The sequence below is a fragment of the Lontra canadensis genome, unplaced genomic scaffold (genome assembly GCF_010015895.1).
Source record: "Lontra canadensis isolate GAN:19392208 unplaced genomic scaffold, GSC_riverotter_1.0 scaffold16, whole genome shotgun sequence".
Taxonomy (NCBI): domain Eukaryota; kingdom Metazoa; phylum Chordata; class Mammalia; order Carnivora; family Mustelidae; genus Lontra; species Lontra canadensis.
Window position 1 is genome coordinate 8,091,814 of NW_022631010.1, and position 25,877 is coordinate 8,117,690.

A 25,877-nucleotide genomic window follows, 5' to 3' on the forward strand; every position below is an offset into this window, starting at 1 on the left:
ACAGCCTAAAGAGTCTATGAATTCAGAAGCACTCTGCTACAAGATGTATCACTGGATGCTGAGACCCAAGCAGGCCGGGCAATGGCTCCCTGCCCAGATCCTGCTCTGTGGGCTGTATCTCAGCTGTGGACGTAGGTATCGGCCAACATGTCAACAGTGGCTACTTGAATTCCTGCACTCTGAGGACTGCTTTAGAATCCAAGACCACAGGAATTTTAACATCTCAGCATGAATCTAATAAGCCTCCATAAAATTTATAATAGACTGACCAAATTTATAACAGCTTGACCAAAAAGCAATACTGGCCAAGATAGCCAAAAATGGAAAAAAACCACAAACACAAAAATTTGATTATTCTAGAATTTCAGTATAACGTCCTTGTTCTTTATCATTTTAGTGATGACACTGTAAACTTCCAGTGCTAATACCCAAGCTGGGTACTATTTGCAGGCATCGACTTTCTAGTGGTCTGTTTCTAGAATATTAAGTGAACACTATCTAGAATATTAAGTGAACACTATCTAAAGTACAATCCAGGGTCGCCTGGCTGGCTCAGTCAGTAGAGCATGCACCTCTTGATCTCAGGGTTATGAGTTCAAACTCCACTGTAGGTGCAGCTTACCTTAAAAAAATACAACTGTTCTAGAATAACATTACATTATAGAAACTAATTAGTAAATTTTCATAGTGAAAATAAAATGTGCTTTAAAAGTCTACCAAATTGAAGTGGCATGGATGGTTCAGTCTTTTAAGTGTCTGACTGTTGATTTCAGCTCAGGTCACGACCTCAGGGTCATGCTCTGCACTGGGCATGGAGCCTGCCTAAGATTCTCTCCTTCTCCCTCTGCCTCACCCTCCTTTCTCTCTAAAAATAAAAAATAAAATAATAAAAGTCTACCAAGTAAAACTCGAATGAAGTTGAGAAGTTTTAGAGCTGTCGTGAAACCTGTAAATATCTGTCACTTTTCATGAATTAGCCATACTGACCGACCCCCCACTCCCCAAAAAAAGGGAAAAAATAAATCAAGACATCTGGACACTCTTTGGGCGAGCCTCTCCTGGCCCCTGTGAATAGGTTCACATATATTGACCTCAAAGAGATGAGAGGAGGCAAAAAAAAAAAAAAAAAAAAAAAGATTTTCCCATCTCAGCATGTGATTTCTATCACTCTGTTCATTGTCACAGTCTACATAAGCCATCCACTGGCTTCTTTTTTCTTTTAATTATGAAACAATTTAATAAAGCTTTAAGTACTTCAACTAAGGATATTTAATACTCTCAAAGACAGTTTCAATCTGAGTTTTCCCATCATCCAAATCATCTCCTGACAGAAGTGAGGAATATGAAATCTTCTAATGCCACTAATGTGGCAATAATACCCAATTAATACATTATAAAACATTCTAAAGTGTCGGTGCTAGGCCATTTTTAAATGTATGCTATGCAAGATCTACTGGCTTCTCTCATTCTCATTTACCGCAACAGAGTAAGCACCAGGCACAACACTAATAACCACCTATGTTACTATTTCGTCTAATCCTAACAAACTGAACAGGCACTGACATTTTTAGTCCCTCTTTGGAGCTGAGGCACCTGATACCCAGAGAGCTTAAGTAATTCCCCCCGGGGATCTGGGTCACAGTCGCACCCAGAGCTGAGTCCATACTCACACTCTGAACCACCTCCCTCAGCATCCTGGTTGAGGTCTTTAAAAATAAGGACTTCTAATTGGGTCTCACCTTAACTGCCATCAAGACAACTAAGTCACTTCCACCCTCCCCATCCCTTCTATTTCCATTATGAAAAGAACACACCCAGTCAGGGGCATGGAGAGGAGTCCCCAGGAAAGACAGCCACGCCCTGTAGCGGGCCTGGGACACAGGGAGGAGGCTGGGCCCAGGGGGTACCTTTTCTGCGATGCCGTTTTCCGTTGTGTAGATTGCCATGAGCTCGGTGTCTTCATTGTCCTGTTCCCCGCTGGACGTGGCACCTCCATTTATCACCACCTGCAGAGAAACACTTCATTTATAGGCTGTTTCACTGCACATCGCTGCGCTGTGTGGTAACATTATCCCCAGACACCTTTTATAATTTTCATAACAGACCCGAGCCATGTGTGTTCTGCCTACCAAATTGGCTGAGTTTCAGGTTTTCTTAAAAGAACCCCTGGACAAGTGTGCACCGCCTCAGCAACTGTGTGTGTTTCTGGCAGCGGCGAGCAGTGCACTGCAGGTCCCACAGGGGAGGCCAGAAATGGAGGGGCCCCAGAAAGCCCTGGGAGTGCCCCCTGACCCCCAGAAGGCGTAGTGAGGCTCTGGAGCCGCGGACTCTGTTGGGGGTCGGGGGGAAAGCATCCTACGCTGCCTCGGTCAAGATCCCTTCCCAAGTCACCACATGATGATGATTCTGAGCGGCGTCCCCCGGGAGAAGCAACGCGCACTGCTCATAACCCAACGTGCTGTCGTTTCACACTGTGGTTACTATGCAAACTAGCTTGCCAGTGCAGGCGCAGGCAGGCAGGAACGGGTTGCACTGGACGGGCGTCGGGGCTGTTCATGCTGACAAAATCTAGTTTCTGGGCCCTCGAAGTAAGGAACAGAATTGATCACCACTGTCACATGTGCCTGCCCTGATGAGACACATGGAGTCATCTTAGGTCTTGGAAGCCTGTAGCAATCTTAAAATATTTTTACTCTTTAGCCAAATGGCTCCATTTCTAGCAATCTATCTTGAAAAATTGGTACTGAAAAATAAGTATGCAAGAATAGCAGCACAACTTTATTTTTAAAATATAGAGAAAAAAAGACAAAGTACATAAAAAGTTTAACATCTAGTATTGTAAAGTATATTAAAGAGAAGTAAAAAATCAGTGATGGGGTAAAAGGTGGTCCAGCGTAACGTCTATAGGCCACAAAGGTCGGTATCAGTAGTTGGTAAATACCTGCAAATCAATAAAACAATCCACAGGAAATGGGCAACTGACAGGAATCTACAACTCACAGGAAAAAACTTAAATATCTAAAACACATGATTAGCTGTCCAACCTCATTTAAAATTATAGAAATGAAATTTTTAAAATTATCACTTTTTAACATAAATTAGGGGGATATTTTAAAAGATGAATCTGCTGTTGACCAGGGTATAGGGAGAAAAGCTACTCTCAGTTATCAAGAGAGATTACATTCTTGGTGGACTGGCCTTTCTTGAGGATAAGTTACCACCAGAACAAAACAGGCATCTTCTTGGACCCAGCAATTGCACTCACAGAAACTCATCCCTCCAGAAATACCCATGCAAATGGTATGTGCATTCAAGACTGAGGACTGATATTTAAAATGCTGAATCCCTGGAAACAATCTAAATATTCAAAAAAGAAAAAAAAAAAAAAAGATACTACAACCAATGGGAGAAAAATAAAGATAAACATTGTGAGATATAAGATACTGATTTCAAAAATAATGTGACTGAAAAGAAAAAGCCATTAAAAAAGAAAAAATAAACTAATGTACTGACAAGGAAAAAACTCCAAAAAATATTGTTTCTTTAAAAAGTCACAAAATAGGGGAGCCTGGGTGGCTCAACGGGTTAAGCCTCTGCCTTCAGCTCAGGTCATGATCTCAGGGTCCTGGGATCGAGCCCCGAGTTAGGCTCTCTGCTCAGCGGGGAGCCTGCTTCCCCCCTCTCTCTCTGCCTGCCTCTCTGCCTACTTGTGATCTCTCGCTGTCTGTTGAATAAATAAAATCTTTAAAAAAAAAAAAAAAAAAAGTCACAAAATAGGGGTGCCTGGGTGGCTCAGTGGGTTAAAGCCTCTGTCTTTGGCTCAGGTCACTGATCCCAGGGTGCTGGGATCAAGCCCTGAGTCAGGATCTCTGCTCAGCAGGGAGCCTGCTTCTTCCTCTCTGCCTGCCTCTCTGCCTATTTGTGATCTCTGTTTGTCAAATAAATAAATAAAATCTTAAAAAAAAAGTCACAAAATAGTAAGCCTAGAATTATCCTAATTATGCTTTTTTAAAAAATCTTAATAACCTCCCTGTTTTGAACACTTGGGAAAGGATGTAGAAAGGCTCCAAACCAATGATAGGAAGGTTACCCTAGGGACAAGAACTAATGATGGGCACACCTTTCATTTTTTTATTCCCACTCCTCCTTTAACATTTGGGTCTTTTATAATTGGCATGTATTTTTGAGTTGTTTGCTGCTTTTTTATTTTTTTATATTTTATTATGTTACATTAGTCACCATACAAGTATGTCATTAGTTTTTGTTAGTGATCCAAGATTCATTGTTTACGTATAACACCCAATGCTCCATGCAATACGTGCCCTCCTTAATACCCATCACCGGGCCAACCCTTTCTAAACAAACAATAAAAAAGATGTCCACCAAAGTATTAACTATGGTTGTCTTTAATCAGTGGGGCCATTTTCACCTTTTTCCCTTTATGTATTCTGGAATTACCTATAATGAGGACAACTACTTTTTAGATTGAGGTGGTCCAAAGATACTTCATTCCCCCCTTTTTTAAATAGTTGAACAAATCAGGCAGTGAAAAATTCAACTTCTTATACAGATTGATAACCCAAGCGTTGAGGCTACTTTAAAGAATGCCAGAGATCTGCACTAACTAGTACGTAATTTTTACAGAGCAGAGTTTTCTTATGTCACCTCGAACATTTATTTCTAGGACTACCTCTTAAGTCATGCGACAGCTTTTTTACACAAGTTACCTGGGTTTGGGACATTTGTTTGCCCGTAGAACCAGCTGCCAGCAAGACAGACCTTCCCAGCCAAATTCAAGTCTACAACAGGAAACACTAACATACTATCAGAGCCATGCTCCAAGTCCTATCACAGCAGTGCTCAGCCCACAGAGACGCCAAGATGTACACACACTCACAATGAACTCTCCAACAACAACAACGCTCAGCTACTAAATCATCAAAGAAATCCAGATCGGATTCAACGTCCTGTCCTGGCTAAAACCCCCTTCATCCGCACACACGGCCCGCGGCCATAGAACAACTGCTCCGTGGGGACAGGGCTTCCTTCAGGGTGCTGAAAAGGTTTTGGAACTAGGCAGCGGTGATGGCTGCCCAACACTGAACGTGCTACACGTCACTGAACTGTTCACTTTAAAGTGGTTAATTTTGTTAACCAATTGTGAGCATTTCACCTCAATGATTTTTTTTAAATTCATGTATTGGCACGAAACAGGAGATTTTGGCAGGATTTATCAATTCTCACGCCTTTTCGGACTTACTCCACACACACACACACACACACACACACACACACACTCTCACAATGAGGTAAGTCCTAGAAGATGCAAATGCTTCCCAGCCCAGGCAGACTCACATATTCATTCGAGGAAAGGTCTGAACACCTGCAGTGCCCAGGCCATGAAGATGCAGTCCTGGCACGCCACTGCCCCCCCACCCCCACCCCTGCCTCCAAGGAGTGCCACCTGCAACAGGTGCCAGGCTCAGGAATTCGGACTGGAGACAAGGGGCCCCCGCAGGGAGCTGCAAAGCAGGGGCAAGCAGAGGCGGGCCACGACAGGATGCCCCTGCAGACGGCCGCTCTGCTGGCGGCAGGAGAGTGGAAGGGCGAGGTGCGGTAAAGGGATTGATAACGGGAACAGAGGCAGGCAAACCTTTAATGAGGCTGCTGCTGGGCACTCAAGACAGCAGCCTGGGCCAAGGTGTGAACAGCGCTCTGGGACAGGTAGTGTGGCTCGGGAGAGAGCAAGGATGTGGTCCTAACGCCCCTGGAGACTGCCAGGATGGGAGCACAGCATTGTGGCTGCTGGGGGTGGGCGCCAGGCAGACACCACCGCAGTCGGACGGGTAACACACTAGCCCTGCACTGAATGTCGGGGCGGCGGGGAAGGCATCCCGGCCACTGTCCAGTTCAATCGCTTGGGCCCTGGGCAGATGTGAGTCCTGGTCCCGAAGAGGCTGGTGCAGGCAGGGCCAGAGAAACCAACTGGTACAAGAGCAGTATTTGTAAGCCCATCAGAAAGGTGGCTGATTCCTGGAAATCACACAGGACGCTTACTTTCCCAGGCCAGTGCAGGATGTTTATTTAACTATAAAGAGAACTGACCTAAATCACCATGATTTCTAAGATTTTTCCACAGGCCAAGCCATGCCTGAGGACCTCAGAGTCCACCTTCCATCCCCATCAGCCTCCAGTTCCAGAGCTGCACTGCTGCCCTCCACCCTGGCGCCCTCATCCCCAAGGGGAGAACACATCCTACTCCAGCTCTCTACCATGTCCTGGAAGGTAGGAGGTTCTGGAGCAAGTGGCAGATGAACAAAGTTTCTATTGAAGGGAGAGGAAGACCTGGTAACGGAGAGAGGTGAGGGCAACAGGAGGTGAGGACGCCCACCAGGGCGCCTGACTAACCCACCGCCTCCACGGTGCACGCAGGCAAAAAACGACCAAACATGACTGAAAAAATAAAACACTGCTTTGTTTTACTAATATGTTTCCTTTGGTTTACTAAATTAGCTATTCTGATGCTTTAGGGTTTTTTCTAAATGTGAAATTTTTTAAAAATCAAATTTAAAATCCATTCTTCAGAAAAGCACAGATTTTTTTTTTAAAGGATTAAAAAAAAATGTTCCTGGTACTATCAGCACTTCACATATTTGAATCTCTAAATATTACTTCAACTGGGAAATAAAACACAAGTTGGAAAGCCTCTTTAATGTAATAAAACACGTTTCCTTTTGTGTTATTAATAGCATGGCCGGTAACACGGCATCTTGGCATCTTTCATCCTAGGAAACTGATCTAGTTTTTATTTAAAAAAAGGGGGGAGGATTATTTTTGGGAACAAGATGTCCTTTCTCCCCACCAAAACTATTTGAAACCAGACCTGATGGCTTTAAATTTTTCCACTACACCAGTATTGTAGAATCACTCCATCAGCTGTGAATCAAGCATTTGTCCCCAGTATGCAAGGCTAAGGTGGTCTCTGTGTGGGACAGCATGTCTATCACTCTGTAAACATGTCTTTCTTACTCAAGTATTTTGTTTCTAGTAAACAAAGACAATAATGCTAATATACTTGTTTCTAAACAGTAATCCTGAGACGGCCAAATGTATGGGAAGCAGGAGAGACAGTCGCAATAGAGGAGTGCCGTGCTGAGGGTCAGTGTCACAGCGATGTGCGTTTATACCGAGAGCAAACGAGCCTGTGTTACTCACACAAAGTGGCAGTGAATGGCAGCTGAGGACACCTGCAAGTGGAAGGGGACAGGGACCTGGGAAACCTTGTGCCTCTGATCAGAGGTTCAGAGCTCAATCCATCACCTGCTTGGGGTGTGGTATGAGTCACCCACCACTCTCACGTGTCCAATAGCTAAGTGAGCGGTTTCCTACGTACTCAGTTTCAAAGTAAAAATGAAGTATCCTAAATTAACTATTTTCTACTCTTTTAATAAGAAGGTAGCACAATTCTTTCCCTCCTAAACACACACACACACACACACACACACACACACACACACACACACAAGACTATTTCTTCTAGTATCTGTATCTACAATTAAAATGTCTTTAAAGAACAGCAGTATCGGGGAGCCTGTGTGGCTCCATCGGTGAGGCTTCTGACTCTTGATTTTGGCTTGGGTCATGATCTCAGAGTCATGGGATCAAGCTCCAAGTCGGGCTCCACGCTGGGCATGGAACCTGCTTGGAATTCTCTCTTTCGCTCCTTCTGCCCCTATCCCCCAAACCCCGGCTCGTAGCACTTGCGCTCTCTAAAATAAAAAATTAAATAAATAAAAAGAACAGAGGTATCAGTCAAGATTAGTGTTTCTCAGCCTTTAACCCAAACCCCTTTTAAAAGATTATAAAAGAACATAAAAAACCTCCCAACTACTTTCAATATTCTCTGAAACTTCAAAATTAACTACCATGAAAAAAAAAATCAAAGGGAGTATTCTACAACACACACTAAGCCTCCAGAGCTTGTCGGTCTTAGATTAAGATACTCCAAAAGATATAGTTGATAGAACACTTGCAACCCTGAAGTTGTCTGAGGCTACAAAGTCCCTTACCCTGTTTCCCCTGTTTCCTCAAATATGGCAGCCCCACGACACTCTTCAACAACCACTACTGCAGCCTCCTTCACTTCCACTCTCAGCTTCTTAGGGCAGCCTCTTCATTTCCTCAGCCCTCTCCAGAAGGCGCCTGGGGATGCAGTGGCCAGAGTACCCTAGGAGTTCCAGGTCCACTCCCCTCCCTCTTCCCCGGCCCTCAGCACGACTGTTCATCGAGAGGAGCCAGCGGGGCCTCACCTTTCCCTGGCTCCAGCCCCCATGCCAAAGCACTGCGTGGGCTGATGTTCCTCTTGGTGGCCCACAAAGAAAACTCCGGTGCTCCTCCTCCCACGCAGCCCGACAATGGTGATGGGGAAAGCTGATGTTTGCGGGGCACAGATTCATGCCAGTACTGGCACTCGTCTCCTTTAAGGTCCCCTGCTTGCCTCTCTGTTATCTCTGGTTTAGGGAACAGAGTAGAGATGCAGAAGATAAGTGGAGCATTTATTCACTGCCTACCCTGTACGTGATCTGAGGCTGATACGCATGATCTCATTTACTTCTCAAACATCCCAAACGCAGACAAGGAGGCTGTGACTACCAGTAGTGACATGCACAGCTCTGGCTGGAGTGCCACCAGCTCTCCCTCCATCCCCTCAAACTGCTACGACGGTAACTTCTAATAGGTCTGTGGCATTTCTGATCTTTGGTCCAGCTCAGCACAGACAAATGGGTTGGGGTGGGGAAGACAGACATTCACAAAGAACACGAACAGCCAAGGAACACAGGAAAAAAGTATCCTCCTCAGGAAAATTCAAAACTAGTATGCTTTGCAATAAGGTTAACATACATTAGGCTAACATCTACTCTCGCAAACACTGAGAAACAACCCAAGACCCCAGTGAAAGTGCAAAAGTTAGATCCACAATTTGCCATTATGTCACATTACAAATAACGTTTTCTTTATTTTTTAAATTTTTTTAAAAGATTTTATTTATTTATTTGACAGACAGAGATCACAAGTAGGCAGAGAGGCAGGCAGAGAGAGAGGAGGAAGCAGGCTCCCTATTGAGCAGAGAGCCCGATGCAGGGCTCGATCCCAGGATCAGGTCATGATCCTGAGCTGAAGGCAGAGGCTTTAACCCACTGAGCCACCCAGGTGCCCCACAAATGACGTTTTCAATGGCATCAATATGCCAGGTTAAAACATGAAGCTAAAGGGCTTTGTAAAGCAGTGAGAGTGTGCATCAGACTTTTATAAAAGAACTCTCAAATATTTGCTTCAAATCTCTAGAAAGAAATACACCAAAACAGCACACTGTTTTTCTGGCTGATGGGACTCTAAATGATTTGTTTTCCCCTCATTATGTCGCTCCATAGTTTCTAAATTTTCCAGAGTGAACATATTTCTCTTGTAAGTAAAGAAGTTATACAAATACTGAAACAATGACAGAAAAGAAACCTAAGTGAATTATAAGAAACATCAAGGAAAAGAAAACCACGGTTTTCTCACTACTCCCATTTTATTCCAACACCACGTTTCTACCATGAAGCCCGGGGGAAAACGTGGATGCTTTAGAACAGGTACAATTAAAGGGGGTGGGGGAAACAAACACCGGGTAATTGGTGCCCTGCAACTGCCCAAGCCTGTCGTCCTCCTCAAGTACTGCAACAAATCCTAACAGAAAAGGAGCCTTTTCTCCATCAGAATTATGGACTTAGATTATGGTAAAGAAATCCATCTGAAGGGGCGCCTGGGTGGCTCAGTGGGTTAAGCCTCTGCCTTTGCCTCGGGTCATGATCCCAGGGTCCTGGGATCGAGCCCCACATCGGGCTCTCTGCTCAGCAGGGAGCCTGCTTCCCTTCCTCTCTCTCCGCCTGCCTCTCTGCCTACTTGTGATCTCTGTCAAATAAATAAATAAAATCTTTAAAAAAAAAAAAAGAAAGAAAGAAATCCATCTGAAATACTTTACCTCTAACTGTTCAAATCAGGGATCCTGCCTACCTAGCTTAGGTAAACACAGGGTAGGAGTGAATTGAGAATTTAGAGGTAAGGGGTTCAGGAGGTATAAATACCTCCAAGAAAAAGAAATCTGAATGCAAAAGACACAGGCACAGGAATGACAGGGCTTGGAAAGGAACATGGCCAGGGGGCAGGGAGACCAAAGACCCCAGCTGACAGGAGGATCCAAAGAACACAGTGGCCCCAGGGATGGTGCCGATGGTGGGAGGGCTTGATCAGGTGGGGAAGGGGAAGCCTGGGCAACTGCTTCTGTTGCATGCTCATCACATCTGGTAAAGCCTGGAGCACAAAGCAACCTTTAAATAAGAGCAGAATGGACAGGAGGTGCTTTAAGGCCCAGATTCTATGGATTTGGCCACATGCAAAAGTAAGAGACAATCAGCTAAAATGCTCGTCGACTTTGTAAACCTCCTCTAGGAAGTGACTGCACCAACTCTGTTATTTTATCATCATTTATACCACATTCTCTGTGTCCCAACTACTAGGTGGTAATTTTTTTTATTATGAACATCTCTCATTTAAAACTACCAAAGCTCTGGGGCGCCTGAGTGGCTCAGTCGGTTGAACGTCCAGTTCCTGATTTCAGCTGTGCTTGTGGGGTCCTGAGACGGGGCCCGGTGTTGGGCGTGGAGCCTGGCCACTTAAAAATCTCTCTCCCTCTCCCTCTGCACCACCCCCAACTCATGAGCACATTCTCTTTCTCTCTCAAAAATGAGGTAAAGAAAGGAAGGAAAGGAAAAAAGAAAAACTACCAAACTCTATTTGAATTAAAAGCTGAAATACTAGGGGTGCCTGGATGGCTCAGTTGGTTAAGCGTCTGACTTCCACTGAGGTAGTGATCTCAGGGTCCTGGGATTGAGCCCCACGTGGAGCCCTGCATCCATGGAGAGTCCGCTTCTCTCTCCCCTCTGCCCCTCCCCCCATTCTCTCTCTCTCTTTCCCTCTCACGTGCGCACGCATGCACTCTCAAATAATAAATTTTTTTTAAAAAGGCTGAAATACTAAATACTATCTGAAATCTCAAAATCAGAGCATAAAAATTAAATTTTTATTTATTTTAAATTTATTTTAAAATTAATTTTTAATAGGGCACTTGGCAGGCTCAGTCAATGGAATATACAACTCTTATTCTCAGGGTTGTGAGTTCGAGCCCCACTTAGGTATAGAGATTACTTAAAAATAAAAATCTTAAAAATTATTTAAAGATTTACTTTAGACAGAGATAGCACGAGCAGGGGAAAGGGACAGAGGGAGAGAGATAAGCAGACTCCCTATTGAGTGGGGAGCCCCATTAGAGGCTCGATCCCAGGACTCTGGGATCATGAGCTGAGCCAAAGGCAGACACTTAACCAACTGAGCCACGTGCCCCTTTAAAATTAATTTTTAAGAACACAAATTCTAAAAAGAAAGAACAGAAAGAATCTCACACCATGCATCAAAATCATTTGTATCCCATCTTTCCAGTGTTTTTACTTCAAAGCCTATATCAGGATATCCCCTTTCCTAAAAAATATTTTCCAACTGATAGACTTTGAACAGAAAAGACTGATTATCTTGGCTATTCAGTTTTGACCTGTTGAGAGCATCCCCTCCCTTATCACAGCCACGATGCAGTAGGTTCAAGCTCTTATCCTGCACAAAGAGAGGAGTGAAACCAACCCTCTGGGAAACTGCAGCAAACTTAATTCTCCTCATCCTCTGACCATTCTCAGAACCACACACTGTTGATCCCAAGATCTAATTATTCTTCAGGAAGAGAACATTTCCCGAGACACCTATTATTACCATCTAACTGAGACCTCGGTGTTAAGATCTAACAACTCGAAGCCTACTTAGGAATGCACTAAAGAGACCCCACAGCCCCTGGCATTAAAGTAACAAGAACAAGGGTGTTTTTCAGGCTTCCGTGCTGTTCTTTATTTATTTATTTATTTATTTATTTAAGATTTTATTTATTTATTTGACAGAGAGAGATCACAAGTAGACAGAGAGGCAGGCAGAGACAGAGAGAGGGAAGCAGGCTCCCTGCCGAGCAGAGAGCCCGATGTGGGGCTCGATCCCAGGACCCTGAGATCATGACCCGAGCCGAAGGCAGCGGCTTAACCCACTGAGCCACCCAGGCACCCCCGGTGCTGTTCTTTAAAGAGAACTATTTGCACAAATCTTGTGCCTTCTTTTCACTGCTAAGGACGAACCTGTTCAAATCTGCCATCACGGGGTCAGGGGCTTAGAGGAGTCACAGTTAACATAACATGATTTCTTCACTCACCCATGTCTGCCCAGCTCCCTTCTCTTGAAGAAAAAGCAAGGGGAGGGAAGGAGGGAAAGAGGACAGGACAGGGAAGAGCGGGCACCTGTCTCCTGGCAGCGGTTTCCACAGCACAGCTGAGCTGCTGCTCCCCGACCCAGCACACCCAGCTGCATCGGGGATCTCTTCCGGCCTGCTATATCGTGACCTCCTTTCTCATCTCACAATCCATCACCTTCTCCTACTCAAGGTTTAAAGCTTCCCTCCCTTCACCAGTAGCTTGAAAGACAAGGATAATGTCTTTACTGATGCTGATAAAATCCCACAAATCAACGGCCAGCAAGGAAGGCCCTCCATTTCTCTGCTTTGCTGGATTACAGAAGTGGTCAAAGCTGGCACACGTCTACGGAAAGAAAAATGCATTTGTAGTAACTACAGAAAGTGGGAGGGAGGAGACCCACCTATATTTTCTGATCCATTTCATAGCCTTCCAATTCAAAAATAGTTTTTCTCGTTTAAATGCTTTACTGTATTTTCCACATTTCCTAATGTGAACAGGTATGACTTTTACAACCAGAGCTGGGGTTTTCATGTTTAAATCTAATCATATGGAAGAACTTTATAAAAGTTTCTCTGAAAGAGCTAAAATGTTTCCAGGCTTATGCTTGGTTATAATCAAGGTCACCATATGATGTATTATCCAAACCAGGCCCCTCCAGGAGGACAGGCAAACTGGATGGACGTGTGTGCAGGAACAAGAGACCCGAACCAGGACAGCCCCAGCAAACCCAAACGCCAGAGAGCCTGCGTGAGCCCTTCTTACAAGCCGCTTCCTACCTGGTGACTCAGAAGCGGTTTTCTGTGCTACAAGATGCCAACTCAACAGTGTTCAGTGTGGATTTCAGCTGGTCACCCCTGCAGTAACACAGCAGGACCTGCATGCACCCTGGCTGACAAAAGACAAGAAGAGGGAACAGATTTCCCAGGTCCAAGGGATCAGAATTTCCCTGATCGGAAATGGTCACAAAGCATCACAAAAGAGCACTCTTTAACTCAACTCCATGTCTGATCAATACCTCATCTTCCCACACCAACTTTAAAAGAAACAAACAAAAGCCCTCGTGATCCATGTGTTTATTTCATACTTCATTCCCCCAACACACCCCTGGGTGCCCAACCCCAGTGCCTCCAACACTGACCTCACAGCCCACACTCAACCCAACACTAAATCTGGTCCCAGGTCACATCTACCTCTTTGCTCCGCTCAGAGCCACTTGGGCCTCACCCACCTGGCTTTCCTCCTAGATATCCCCCCAAGGACCCCAATCTCCAGTTTCTCCACCCCGGCAGGTCTGCCAAACCCTGACCCAAATACCTTCTCATAGCCTCATTACCCCACTGGGGTCTGGGGTGCATCCCTGCAACAACTCTCCCACAAACCATCAATCCACTCCATCCGGCACAGGCCACGCCCTGGTAAATCCAGCAGCCCACCCTTACTCGCTGTCTACAAGGCTCACAAGGCCTTTGTCACTGACTGTCCACACACAGCTTTCTTGGTTTCCCTCCTGCCGCAGCAACTCCTCCTTACCTACGCCTTTGCTGACCCTCCTCCACCTCCACACCCTGCTGGGTCCTTGGACCCTCCCTTTCACCCCTATGGACATTATCCCCCAGATGCTAACATTCCATTCCCCAGCTCTAAATACCCTCTCCCTCCGCTCACACCCAGTGAGTACCTCCGACCCACGCTGCTTCCCCTAAGCATCACGATCTCCAGCCCTGCTTTCTACCCGGTGTCCCGGCGGCCAGCTCCACACTCCTTTACTGCCCCCAGCTTCCCACCCCGGCCTGCTCACCCGTCTGCCTCCCCACACCTCAGTACCTGGCCACTTCTTCCTGAGGCTCAAGTGAGATACCGGAAGCTGTCCTGGCCTGCCCTCTCGTACTTCCATCCCCCTCCAGTCTGTGGGTACCCGGGTCAGCTCTGATCCGCGGCCCGACCACCTCTCACCACACCCACGAGCCAGAACCCTGGCTGGAGCCACTGTCAGCTCAGCGGCCCTGTTGTACTCAACTCCTGACTGGTCTGCTCCCTGCTCAGCAGCCACAGAGATCCTTTTAAAACTAGGCAGAGCAGGTCGCTCTGCTCAAAGCCCTCCAACAGCTTTTCCTCAGGGTCAGGAAAAGCCAAAATCCCCCCCAGGGCCACACGGCCTACATCTTCTCTTTTGACCCCATCCTGCCCTCTATCCAGCCACACCACCTCCTCACGGTCCCTCAGACATCACCGCCACAGCGGCTTTCCCTCAGAGGCCATCTCCTCAGGGCAGCCTTTCCTGGCCAGCTGAAGGTGCAACACTTCACCCCTAGCAGCTTCTACCCCACTTCCCGAGTTTATTGTTCCATTCGTATTTACCTACATCCACACATCTGACCTATCTCTAGCATGTGCTGCCTGTCTCGTGACCAGCGTGGAAGCTCTGTGAGGTCAGCGATTTTTCGTCTCAGTCCCTCCTGTTTCCCAGAGCGTTAAACCTGTGGGAAGCTCTCAGTACCTATTTTTAAGGGATAAATCAATTAATGGCCTGCGGGTCCTAAATGATCTTTATCTGACTTCACATTCTGCTCCTCGGGATCCCTCTTCCGTGATTTATTTTCTTCACAGAATTTGTCACGGGCTGCCATTTGATGCTTCTGCTTCTTTGTCCATCTTCCACCTCCTCCCACCGTGAGAAGTCAAGGCCAAAGGCACAGGAACCAGACAGGCCCCCAGCGAACGTGGGCTGCAGGCAAAGAGTCCCTTTCCCGCCTGCCTTCCCAGACCACAAGCCGTTCTCACCTGGGCTGACCGGGCTTCCTGTCTCCAGGCCCTTCCTCTCACAGCACCCATGGCAGGAATTCTCTACCCCGAAGCTCAAGCAACTCGGCGGCAAGCATTCATCCCCGGCTGCCCACCTCCGTTCTCTGTATTTTTACTACAGCAAGCTCATGCCCAGAACGAGACACGGCCAGGCTGCTCCCTGGCTATTCTCCCTCCTCTTGAGCTGCTTCACTGAGATGTTTTTCAGGACTTGGAGGCCATCTCCCCTGACAATCTCTGATAGGCCAAGCCCACCCCCATAAACATGGCTGGGCAGGGGTCCTTCCAGGGTGCTCACGCAGCACCCCAGACTGAACTCAAACTCTGACACTTAGGGTTTGACTGCAGACTTGCCTTAGGGAACTTTCAACACTTCAGCCAGCTGTGAACTTGGCACTGGAACGCCAACATGCTGAAACCTGCTGTACTACAAGTGGGCCTCTGCCAACACGAAGTTCAGGCTATTAACTTGGTGTCCCCTGCACAGTCCTCCGAGTTCAGATGACACAGAGCTCTCCACACCCAACTGCAGACCTTTTCCTGCAGTCCTTCCTGGCCTGTGCCCTTAGGGGGGACAGTTCTTCAAGACTATTCACTGTTTTTCTGGTTCTAATTTCTTGCCATGTGGCATTCACTTGTATTACACATTTCCTACTTGCCTTTAAAAGCACACAAATTTGCCTAACAAGATTCCCGTGGGATAAGGAGAGCTTTTATTATGTTTCTCTTATTTAATATCAACTCTGATCACATGATCTAACTTTTGTGAGAAGTTGCAAAGCTCCTGCTCTTACTGTGACCTATTCATTATTCCTCTACTAAATAAGGATTTACTCTTTTTCTCTTTAAAGTATTGTCATGCACCTTTGTTTTACTTTGTGTAAAGAAATTCTAATTCCTAGGGTGCCTGGGTGGCTCTGTGGGTTAAGCATCAAACTCTTGATTTTGGCTCAGGTTATGATCTCAGAGTCATGAGATCGAGTCCTGTATCGGGCTCGGCGCTGGGCATGGGGCTTGCTTAAGATTCTCCCGCCCCACCCCTGCTCACACATGCATGTGCTCTCTAAAAAAATTAAAATATAAAGAAACTGATTCCCTTTCCATGTGAGTTTCCAAATCAGCCCTTGCCACATCTGAGGAAATTCTTATCCAACATAATGCAAAACCACAGCAACAGAAGCAGGGAGACCTGTCCGGGTGGCAGGAGAGGGAAGAAAATCTCAGAAGAAACACTCAGAAGAGGATTTTACACCAGACAGAAAACAGAACAACTGGAGAATTATTTTAAAATAAGTACATTAGGGTCCTCGGTGATTTAAATGAAGAATCATTTTTAAACAACACAAACACATACATACAAGAAATTAACAACCCAAAATAGGCAGGAATGGAAACAGAAATCTCAGAAATAAAAACTACAAAACCTGCGACAAAAATTCAACATAAACACATGACTGTCCACAAGGAATTAGTAAACTGTAAAATAACACTGGGGAAACCAACCAGAAGTTAGCACTAGCAAAAGATAGCCAAACCACGAGAAAGCAGTTAAAGAGAAACACAGTCTGGAAAACTGTAGTGTGTAATTAACAGATATTCACCCAATAGTTGAGAGCAAAATACAGTTATTTTCAGATATACAAAGACAAAGGTAGCGACCATTCACAGACCCTCAATGTTTCTGTTTGGTTTGTTTAATGAAAAGTGATCAAAGAGGGAGGGAGAGGAAAACCAACAACAGGGAATAAATATGAAAAAAGATAGATATGCTGTGGATTTAACTAACTGTAGAGTATCACAATTTGAAAATGAAAACAAGGGGCGCCTGGGTGGCTCAGTGGGTTAAAGCCTCTGCCTTCAGCTCAGGTCATGATCTCAGAGTCCTGGGATCGAGGCCCACATCAGGCTCTCTGCTCCATGGGGAGACTGCTTCCTCCTCTCTCTCTGCCAGCCTCTCTGCCTACTTGTGCTCTCTGTCAAATAAATAAATAAAAATCTTAAAAAAAAAAAAAAGAAAAAGAAAAAGAAAATGATAACAAGTCAACTTAAAACTCTCTGCCATAGTGACAGGGCAGGTGGGTGGGAAAGGCAAGCTCAAGTTCATGTCTCTCAAGTAGAGGGTGAGGGTGAACTGTGTGCTGAGCTCTCAGGCAGCAGGAGAGACAAATCAACACCCGGGCACAAATCTTCCTTTTCATTTTTCAAAGACGATCTAATTTAAACTTGGAAAACCACCTTGCCTCTTCCTCTAGAAAACCTGTCAACCCTAAGCCTTCAACACAACAGAGAATCAGTTTTTTTTAATAGTTTAAATTTAAATTTTTTAATTTTAAACAGTTTTTAAATTCTAAATTTTTAAAAGTTTAAAAATTTCACTTTGTAGGAACAAAAAAAACAGTGACGTTGGTTGTAAAATCAGGGACATCTCTCTGGGAATTAATAGGGTAAAAATCAAAATATGAATGCCAGTCAAGTCAATCAATGTACTTAAGGATGCATGTTCACATCCTTCTTACTGGGTAATGCCACAGGCCAATTCCAGGACCATGCTTTCAGGAATCCTAGAATGATGTTCTTGCCCTTAACCTCAAGTCTAGTACTAAGAGAAAAACTCTTGGAGGCAAGTTCTCGCTAAAGAGCTTTTTCCTTTTTTGAACCAACACTTCAGGTAAAACTTTATACACATCAAATCATAATCCTACATCTGGAAAAGTATTAGCACTGAATTAATGAATGTGTGTAAGCAGCCTTCTCTAACTGGTAACACCTCTTCAGCTAAAACTGCATCTGGGATACTGCCGCCATGATACAAAGCAAGACTTCTGGCTTCCAAAATGGTTGGTCATTCAGTCATTCTCTACCCTGCAATGTGAGTGTGAAGCTGGATCTTAGGTTATTTCACTGGAACACATTTTTGGAGCCAGAATGCAGCTTTCAGCACCCTCCAGCACACAGTAAGCACTGGGCGGGGTGGTTTTATGATGTTCACAGCCAAACACGCTTCCTTCCCAGAGTTAATCCCATCAGGTGACTCCAGCACGCAGCACAGCCAAAACCACAGTCAGCCAAGAGGGTTCCCGAAGACTGTCTCACATGCAAAGCCTTCAGTTTTTGAACGCCTCAACCTCCACTGAAAATAGGAGTATTAAACCTAATCCTATGTTGATTCAATATGGAAACGACTGAAGAGTGAGTCAAGGGGAGAGGGAGAAGGGAAAAGAGTTACCGGAAGAGTAAAGAAAGCAGGATGCTTCGCTTCATCTTCATATTTGCCTTCAGTTGAACTTCCAGCCTCCATGGATTTGGACGTAGTGTTCTTACCAATACCCATCATCAAGAAAAAATGAGCAGTTCAGCCTCGGGACTGCAGGGGCTGGAAGAGAAGGCTTGTGCAGGCGAGGCACCCAGGGTCTGAGCTGGCTCTTCCGGTGCCTGGAGGGCCCGATGCTCAGGCAGAGAGGAGCCCCACAAGTGCCACCATCTCTCAGCACCTAGAGAGAGAGAGGAAGCAGCCAAATCACCACAAGCATGTCAAGGGCACAGGACACACATTCGCTGCGTGTCCTGGAGAGAAGTCGGTTATAGTGTACGTTACATCCAAACAGGAAAAAAAGCACATCACTTAATCACACTTTTCAAGTCCCCACCATCTTCAGGGAGCCCTGCAGATTCTGAACCACCCCACTCGAGAGGAGAACCATTGAACTGGGCCACCAGCAACACCCAAGTCCAACGGTGAGAAGGCTACACGGGGATCTCTCTGACACACATGATGGTACAGCTCTCAGAACCCAGCACTCTCTAGCAGAAACCACTGCAGGGATGAAAATGCCCTGTCCAACCCAATTGTCTCTACCCACAGGGCTGTTGGAGAAGCTTAAAAAAAAAAAAAAAAAGAAAAGAAAGAAAGAAAGAAAAAGAAAAACTTTTTTTTTTAAGATTTTATTTATTCATTCAACAGAGATAACAAGGAGGCAGAGAGGTAGACAGAGAGAAGGGGGGGAAGCAGGCTCCCCGAGAGCAGAGAGCCTGATGCAGGGTTCGATCCCAGGACCCTGGAATCATGACCCAAGACAAAGGCAGAGGCTTTAACCCATTGAGCCACCCAGGCAGCCCAAGAAACTCAATTTTTACTTGTATCTAATTTTAATCAATTTGAATTTAAATAATCATATGTGACTAGGGTTGACCATACTAGACAGTGAGTGCAGTTATAGCTAATCCAGTATGACAACATGGATATCCAAGTTCTGAATTCCCTTATAGGTACCTAACTAAAGGCAGGGGAAGACACTCATAAGCATTTAAAAAAAAAAAAAAAAAAAAAAGGAGATGAAACCAATCTAGGATTAAATGACCACACAACGTTCTAGGAACGCCTCAAGATGACCTTTAAATGGGCTAGAAGAATGCCATACAAAACATCAAGCCAACACATTCCTATCAATCAAATAAACGGCATAAACCTAAGGAAGAAATCAGAAAAACAAAATAAAAAGAAAGGGAGGTAAAATGGCAAGAGATAAGAAAGGAAGGGGAAGGAGAGCAAGATGGATCTGGAATGCTCAGAGAAACATGTGGGTGGAAGGGGAAAAGTGCAATGCTCCGGGCTAAGAGAAAAATCCAGGCAAAAGTCAAGTGTAAGAAATTACTGAAACAACTCTATGCAGCCAAGTTTCAGGGTAGAAGAAAATTAAAAACTCAATTTCAAACAAAAGTATGACTTGGACAATAAAAAAGATCCACCCAAAATTTAACAAGCATTTGGGGAATTTTGGCTTCAAAAAATGAGAGGACACAAAGGATCCCTACAAGGGTTGGCACATGGTCAATAAAACATGCCTAAGTATGCCCAAAGTTTTATTTAAAAAAACACGCACACACGAGCAGGTAGGGGTGAGAGGGACAGAGCATTCATTAAAATGACGTCAGACTCCGCGCCAGTGAATGTGCCACTGAGGGTGAATAACCCAGCCAAGCCGTCCGGCAGCTGTGAAGACACACCAACGCCAAGTTTAGAAATACAAGGAGGAAATCTGTTCGAGGAACTCTGTTAGAGACTCTTTCATTCAACAATGACTGGAGGAGCCAGGGGAGAAACTGAAATACAGACAAAAAAGAAAAGAGAAGGAATCACAAAAATTTGGGAGTTCAGTAGGAAGAACACAAAAAGAAAAAACAAAAGAAACAGTGGCCAGAACATCATGTTGCCTCGAGCAGAAGAGAATCAAGTGCACACATCAAACTGGCTAGAGGGGCTCTTCCTGTTAAATGTTCGCACACACATCACCTTATTGTATCCATGTCTGTTGAACGCAGGAGCTCTCAGCCAGGAGTGGTGTTCCCTCCAGGGGACGTCTGGCAATGTCTGGAGACCCTCCCGGTCATCAGACCAGGGGAAAGCTACTAGTAGCTAACAGGAAGAGGCCAGGAGTGCTGTGAAACATCCTACAGTGCCTGGAGCAGATTCCATAATAAAGAACTACCTGGCCCCAAATGTGAATAGTACTAAGGCTGAGAAACCCTGGTTTAAATACATTTCCCTCCTCCCCAAAATGACACCCCAGTGTGCCATCTGAATCCTAAGCACAGAACAAGGGCTATGTGTTCCAGTTTGGGAAGCAGGGACATGGATGTCACCAGATAGAGCAAACTCCCTAACGGAATAAGTTTATGTGATTTACTGCAATTCTGTGACTTTTAAAATAGCTTTCCCTTTACAATAATGGGGATGAGTGGGGCATTTCTGTTTTCTGCTGCTCGTAGGGAATATGGGGACACATTTTACTATGTAGTAAATACATAATACATAAAAGTGGGGATTTTCTGTCCTCAGAGGGGAAGTTATGGCCATTGCTTAGAAAACCCTAAAGGCTCTACCTGTAGCCCTAACAGAGATTTCACTCCGAATTAACCTTTTCTCGTGTTCTCACTTAAAGTGTTTTATGACAATTCAAAAACAACACAACACAAAGAATTCCTAGCAAAGGCAAAGTTTGCAGAGAGGCAGGCAAATGATGGAATGGGTAACAAAACCTTGGCAAACTCCAACCCCCTGGAACAGAGCTCCCGAAGAGGACTAAAGACCTAGAAGAGTTCTGAGGCTCTTGAGACATAAAATTCTCATCCTGAAAGACTCTACTTGGCAGTGCCACCAGCAACAAATCAGTCCATCTCATCCATGTTCGGGAACGCTACTACAAAGCTGCATCTGTGGAGAATTTTTCAGAGATTTGGGGATGTGCTGACTCATGAGTTTTTCATGTTTTCTAGCAAGTACAGAGACTCTTGTGGTTTATCTCCTGCCCTCTGCCTCTAGTGTTTACAAATCTTTATTTTTGTAAGGATATTAATCCTTTAATTCTGTTCTATTGATTACAAATATCTTAACCCAGCTTTTTGCGTGTTCATGAATTTCGTGGATGATCTTCTAGAATTATTCTTATGTTTATAATCGAATCCATCCATCTTCTACACATCATGACTTCGCTACTACCACCCATCAGCTTCCCTTGAGCTAAAACAACAGGAAAACACATACAGCAGCAGGACTCTGAACATACCTGAAGTAGCCCAGACAGACCTGTACCGTAACTGCCAGAAGCTTAGGTTTCCCTGAAGATGGGACAAGCAAAGAGGACAGTGAACCACTGAAAGGTTTTTACAAGACTACATGCTATAGTTATAAGAAGCATCAAATGAGCCCTTGGCTCCACATGCAGCCATGGCCATCAGGGGACCAGCAGACCAAGCGGAGCTCTCAAACCCATGTTAACCTTAGAGAAAGGATAGAGTCTTTTAAGATTTTATTTATTTATTTATTTATTTGAGAGAGAGAGAGAGAGAGAGAGAGAGAGAGAAAGAAAAAGAGCACAAGCAGGGGGAACAGCAGGCAGAGGGAGAAGGAGAAGCGTGCTCCTTGCAGGACTCGATCCCAGGATCCCAGGATCATGACCTGAGCTGAAGGGAGACGCTTAATGACTGAGCCACCCAGGCGCTCCAGGATAGGGCTTTTTAATGTAGAATGTATTTACTCTCCTGGGTGAATTGCATCTTCATGCTCATTTCAGACCTGATCATCCCTGCAGCAGCCAACCCTCCCCACTGCCCCATGACCAGGAACAAAAGGGGACAATTCCGCTGTGGCAAGACCACTTTCCATCAAGCAGTCTGTTTCTTGTTTTTTTTAGAGATTTATTTATTTAACACAGAGAGAGAGAGAGCGTGCGAGCAAGTGAGCGCACAAGAAGCAGGGGGAGTAGCAGACAGAGGGAAAGGGAGAAGCAGGCTCCCCACAGAGCAGGGGGAGCCAGATGCGGGACTCAATCCCAGGATCATGACCGGAGCCGAAGGCAGTCGTGTAACCAACTGAGCCGCCCTGGCGCCCCAAGCACTCTGTGTTTCTCCACTGAGTGTTTAACTGGCCCTCATGAGCTCTACTGGGACCTAGCCCCTGCCTTTGCGGTCTCTTACAGAGCAGAACCCTTTGGCACACCCTGAAGACAGGGGGCCAAGTGCGTACAAGAGGGGATGTGTCCAAGCAAAGTGCAAGGCAGTGATGCTCTCTCTGACAGAGGCTTCGGGGCAGAGGGCTCCAAGACTCGGAGGAGGGGATATGCTTTACTGGGTTAAGACACAGACGGGGGAAGAAGGGGAGGAGACAGGGAACACTGAGCACAGAAATGTATCCTCAGAAGTCCCCACGTGACAGCATTACACAGCCAAGTCCTGGAGGGTTAGGAAGACAGCCTCAAGGCCAGAACCCACGCACCAACCTGAGATCAGAGTGCTTCATCCACACAGGCTCAACTTCAGTGGGGAAATGCCAAGGCCCAGACAGAGAAAAAAGGTGGGGGTGGAGTTTAGGGTCTGGTTTATTGTTTGTTAAAACAAAAGGCAAAATCTCCCAGGGAATCTTACACTGGGGAAGGTCTGCATGCCCCCAGTCCGTCCGTCACCTCAGAATGACAGCCAAGTCCTTCAGCAAGTGGCACCTACTGGGAAGCCTGGCCCCACTGGGCTGTCACCTCTATCTCTCGAGTCCTCAGGTGCTGAGTCCTCCACCAGCTTCTCGGACTCCTGCACGAGCCCCACCTCCAAAACAAACTCCCTTTCCCTCATCCCCTTCCATCGGGGTGCTTCCCATCCATGCCTCCTCTGGCTGCCACGTCACTGTGGCACACAGGAGCCACGAGGCCAGCTCTGCCCAGCCGGACCACCAGGGTGGTTAGGATGAGGGGCAGCAGCCATCATCGCCTGACCCCCAGCTCCCGGGGCCGGACTTGGCACCTGTACTGAAGGCTCCCCAGCCTTTGTGGGATAAATAAATGGTTTAAAAATAATAATAATAAAGCTACATGATACAATGTAACACTCATTCTTGCTTAATACTTTTCCTAAATTGGGTAAGGAAATCAAGAGCCAACATCAAGCCCATCTGTGACACACCAGATGCGCAGATGTCAGGGATAAGCCAGGGTGTCGACACCACCACAGTGTTGCTTGGCTGACAGAGGAAGAGGAGGGAAGTGTTTGAAAGGAAAAGACCGAATGAGAACCATAACCAAGAGATGAGAAAATCTGAGAGAAACTGCCGGTTGATTAGGAGTGTGTTTGTTCACTACCTTATAAATAAGGGCATTCAAAATAGCCCACATAACCTTAAAAAAAAAAAACAAACATAAAAGACCCAAGGCTCTTTTAGGTTTGCTACTAAGGTAGTTTCCTACTCAGCTAGTGAACCTAAAGCATTCCCCTAACGCCAGCAGCAAGCATCTGGTTGTGTGCTGCCTCGCCTGGTTGTGCAGGGTCCCCAGCTGAGAGCGGTTTTCACATTTTTTCAGGGTGGTAAACAGCAGCAAGGAAGAACATGTGACAAGATTATCTGGGCCACAAAACCTGAGACACCTACAGAAAAGTTCACCGACCCCTGAAGATAAGAGGATGTACAAATCCTGTGTAAGATGACAATAACAGCATCATTTAGGTTTTATCAAAAATGGGTATGACCTTTATGAATAAAACAGTGCTACAAAACAGATTTAAATAACCAGAGAAATAGACCAGATCCCAGAATAAGAATGCTTCTATAAGGATGTACATTTTCTGATATTCATAATGCATATAAATTTTATAAAAATCAAATACCCCAAAAGGAGAGAAAGGGGGCTTGCTAAAATTCTTGTGGAAGGATAAGCAAAAATAGCCACAAATATCTGAAAAAAGAGTAAGAATGTGTTCTTTCAGATAGGAACCCTAACATAAAGTTGTAATAAACAGAGTTCACAAAGGCAGACAAATGGACAAGAGGAACCCCCAAAACTGAGAAATATAGAATATGGAAGCACTTTAAATCATAAGGCAAAGTATGGATTTTTTCAATACAACATGCCAAAACAACCAGGGCAATACTAGGTAATAAAATCCAGAAAAAGTTAAGTCCTAAGGTTAGTGCAAAAGAGGGAGGGACGGAGGGAGGAAGGACCCCTAATGGTTACATAACATTATGGCAGAGGACTCCTTTCTTAGCATACCATGTTGTGATTAGGCAATACGAGATTTTTTTAGGTTTCTGTATGGAGAAAAAAAATCATAAAGTTAAAAAGCAAAATATAATCTACATAAGATCATGTGTTCGTATCGTTACTATTTGAAGAGCTCTTATAAATACACAGGAAATAAAAGTCCTTAATATAAAAATGGACAAAACAGGGGCACCTGGGTGGCTCAGTGAGGTAAGCATCTGCCCTCGGCTCAGGTCGTGATCCCGGGGTCCGTGGATCTGAGTCCCCCATCAGGCTCCCTGCTCAGTGGGAACCCTGCCTCTCCCTCTCCTGCTGCTCCTCCCCCTATTGCTTCCTTCTCTCTCTGGCAAATAAATAAAAAATCTTTTTTTAAAATGGACAAAATATGAGCTTATCTTCAATCCCCCTCAAATAAAAAACAGCAAAATAAATGTTCCACCCTTGTTTAAAATCAAAGTATACTGAAATGAGGTACCTTCTTATTAACCTATGTGGGTTATTTTTAATGCCCTTATTGGTAAGGTAGTGAACAAATACACAAACTCACACTCCTAATGAAAAATAAATTTGCTAATGAGTAGACAATTGGGCTATATGTATCTGAAGAAGTATACTCATGTTTACTTCTAATATTTGTTAATTAGGACACAAAGATTTAGCTCCAAAATCATGCATGTTAGCATTATTAATAAAACCAAAAATCGGGACACCTGGGTGGCTCAGTTGATTAAGCCCCTGCCTTTGGCTCGGGTCATGGTCTCAGGGTTCTGGGATCGAGCCCTGCATAGGGCTCTCTGCTGGGCAGGGAGCCTGCTTCCCCCTCTCCCTCTGCCTGCCTTTCTGCCTACTTGTAATCTCTGTCAAATAAATAAAAACAAAACAAAACAAATCAAAAAATCAGGAAAAATCTAATATCCAACACTAGGGAACTGAATGACAAAATTATGGTATGTTCCTGCAAAGGAATACCATGTAGACATTAAAAAGATGACATAGAAATATCTACTGAGGGGCGCCTGGGTGGCTCAGTGGGTTAAAGCCTCTGCCTTCGGCTCAGGTCATGATCCCAGGGTCCTGGGATCGAGCCCCATGTCGGGCTCTCTGCTCAGCGGGAAGCCTGCTTCCCTTCCTTTCTCTCTGGCTGCCTCTCTGCCTACCTGTGATCTCT

General features: G+C 45.2%; 1 protein-coding gene across 4 annotated transcripts in view; it reads right to left on the reverse strand.

The window, feature by feature from the left end:
• SLC23A2 (solute carrier family 23 member 2) overlaps positions 1 to 25,877 on the reverse strand; it is a 129,776-nt gene that overhangs the window by 52,076 nt on the left and 51,823 nt on the right. For all 4 annotated transcript variants that reach the window (XM_032859127.1, XM_032859129.1, XM_032859128.1 and 1 more), the window contains 2 exons: positions 18,412 to 18,676; positions 1,908 to 2,006 (listed from right to left, as the gene is read on the reverse strand). In XM_032859127.1, coding sequence (XP_032715018.1) covers positions 1,908 to 2,006; positions 18,412 to 18,519 — 207 coding nt within the window. In that variant the 5' untranslated portion in view covers positions 18,520 to 18,676. The remainder of the gene's footprint in view (positions 1 to 1,907; positions 2,007 to 18,411; positions 18,677 to 25,877) is intronic.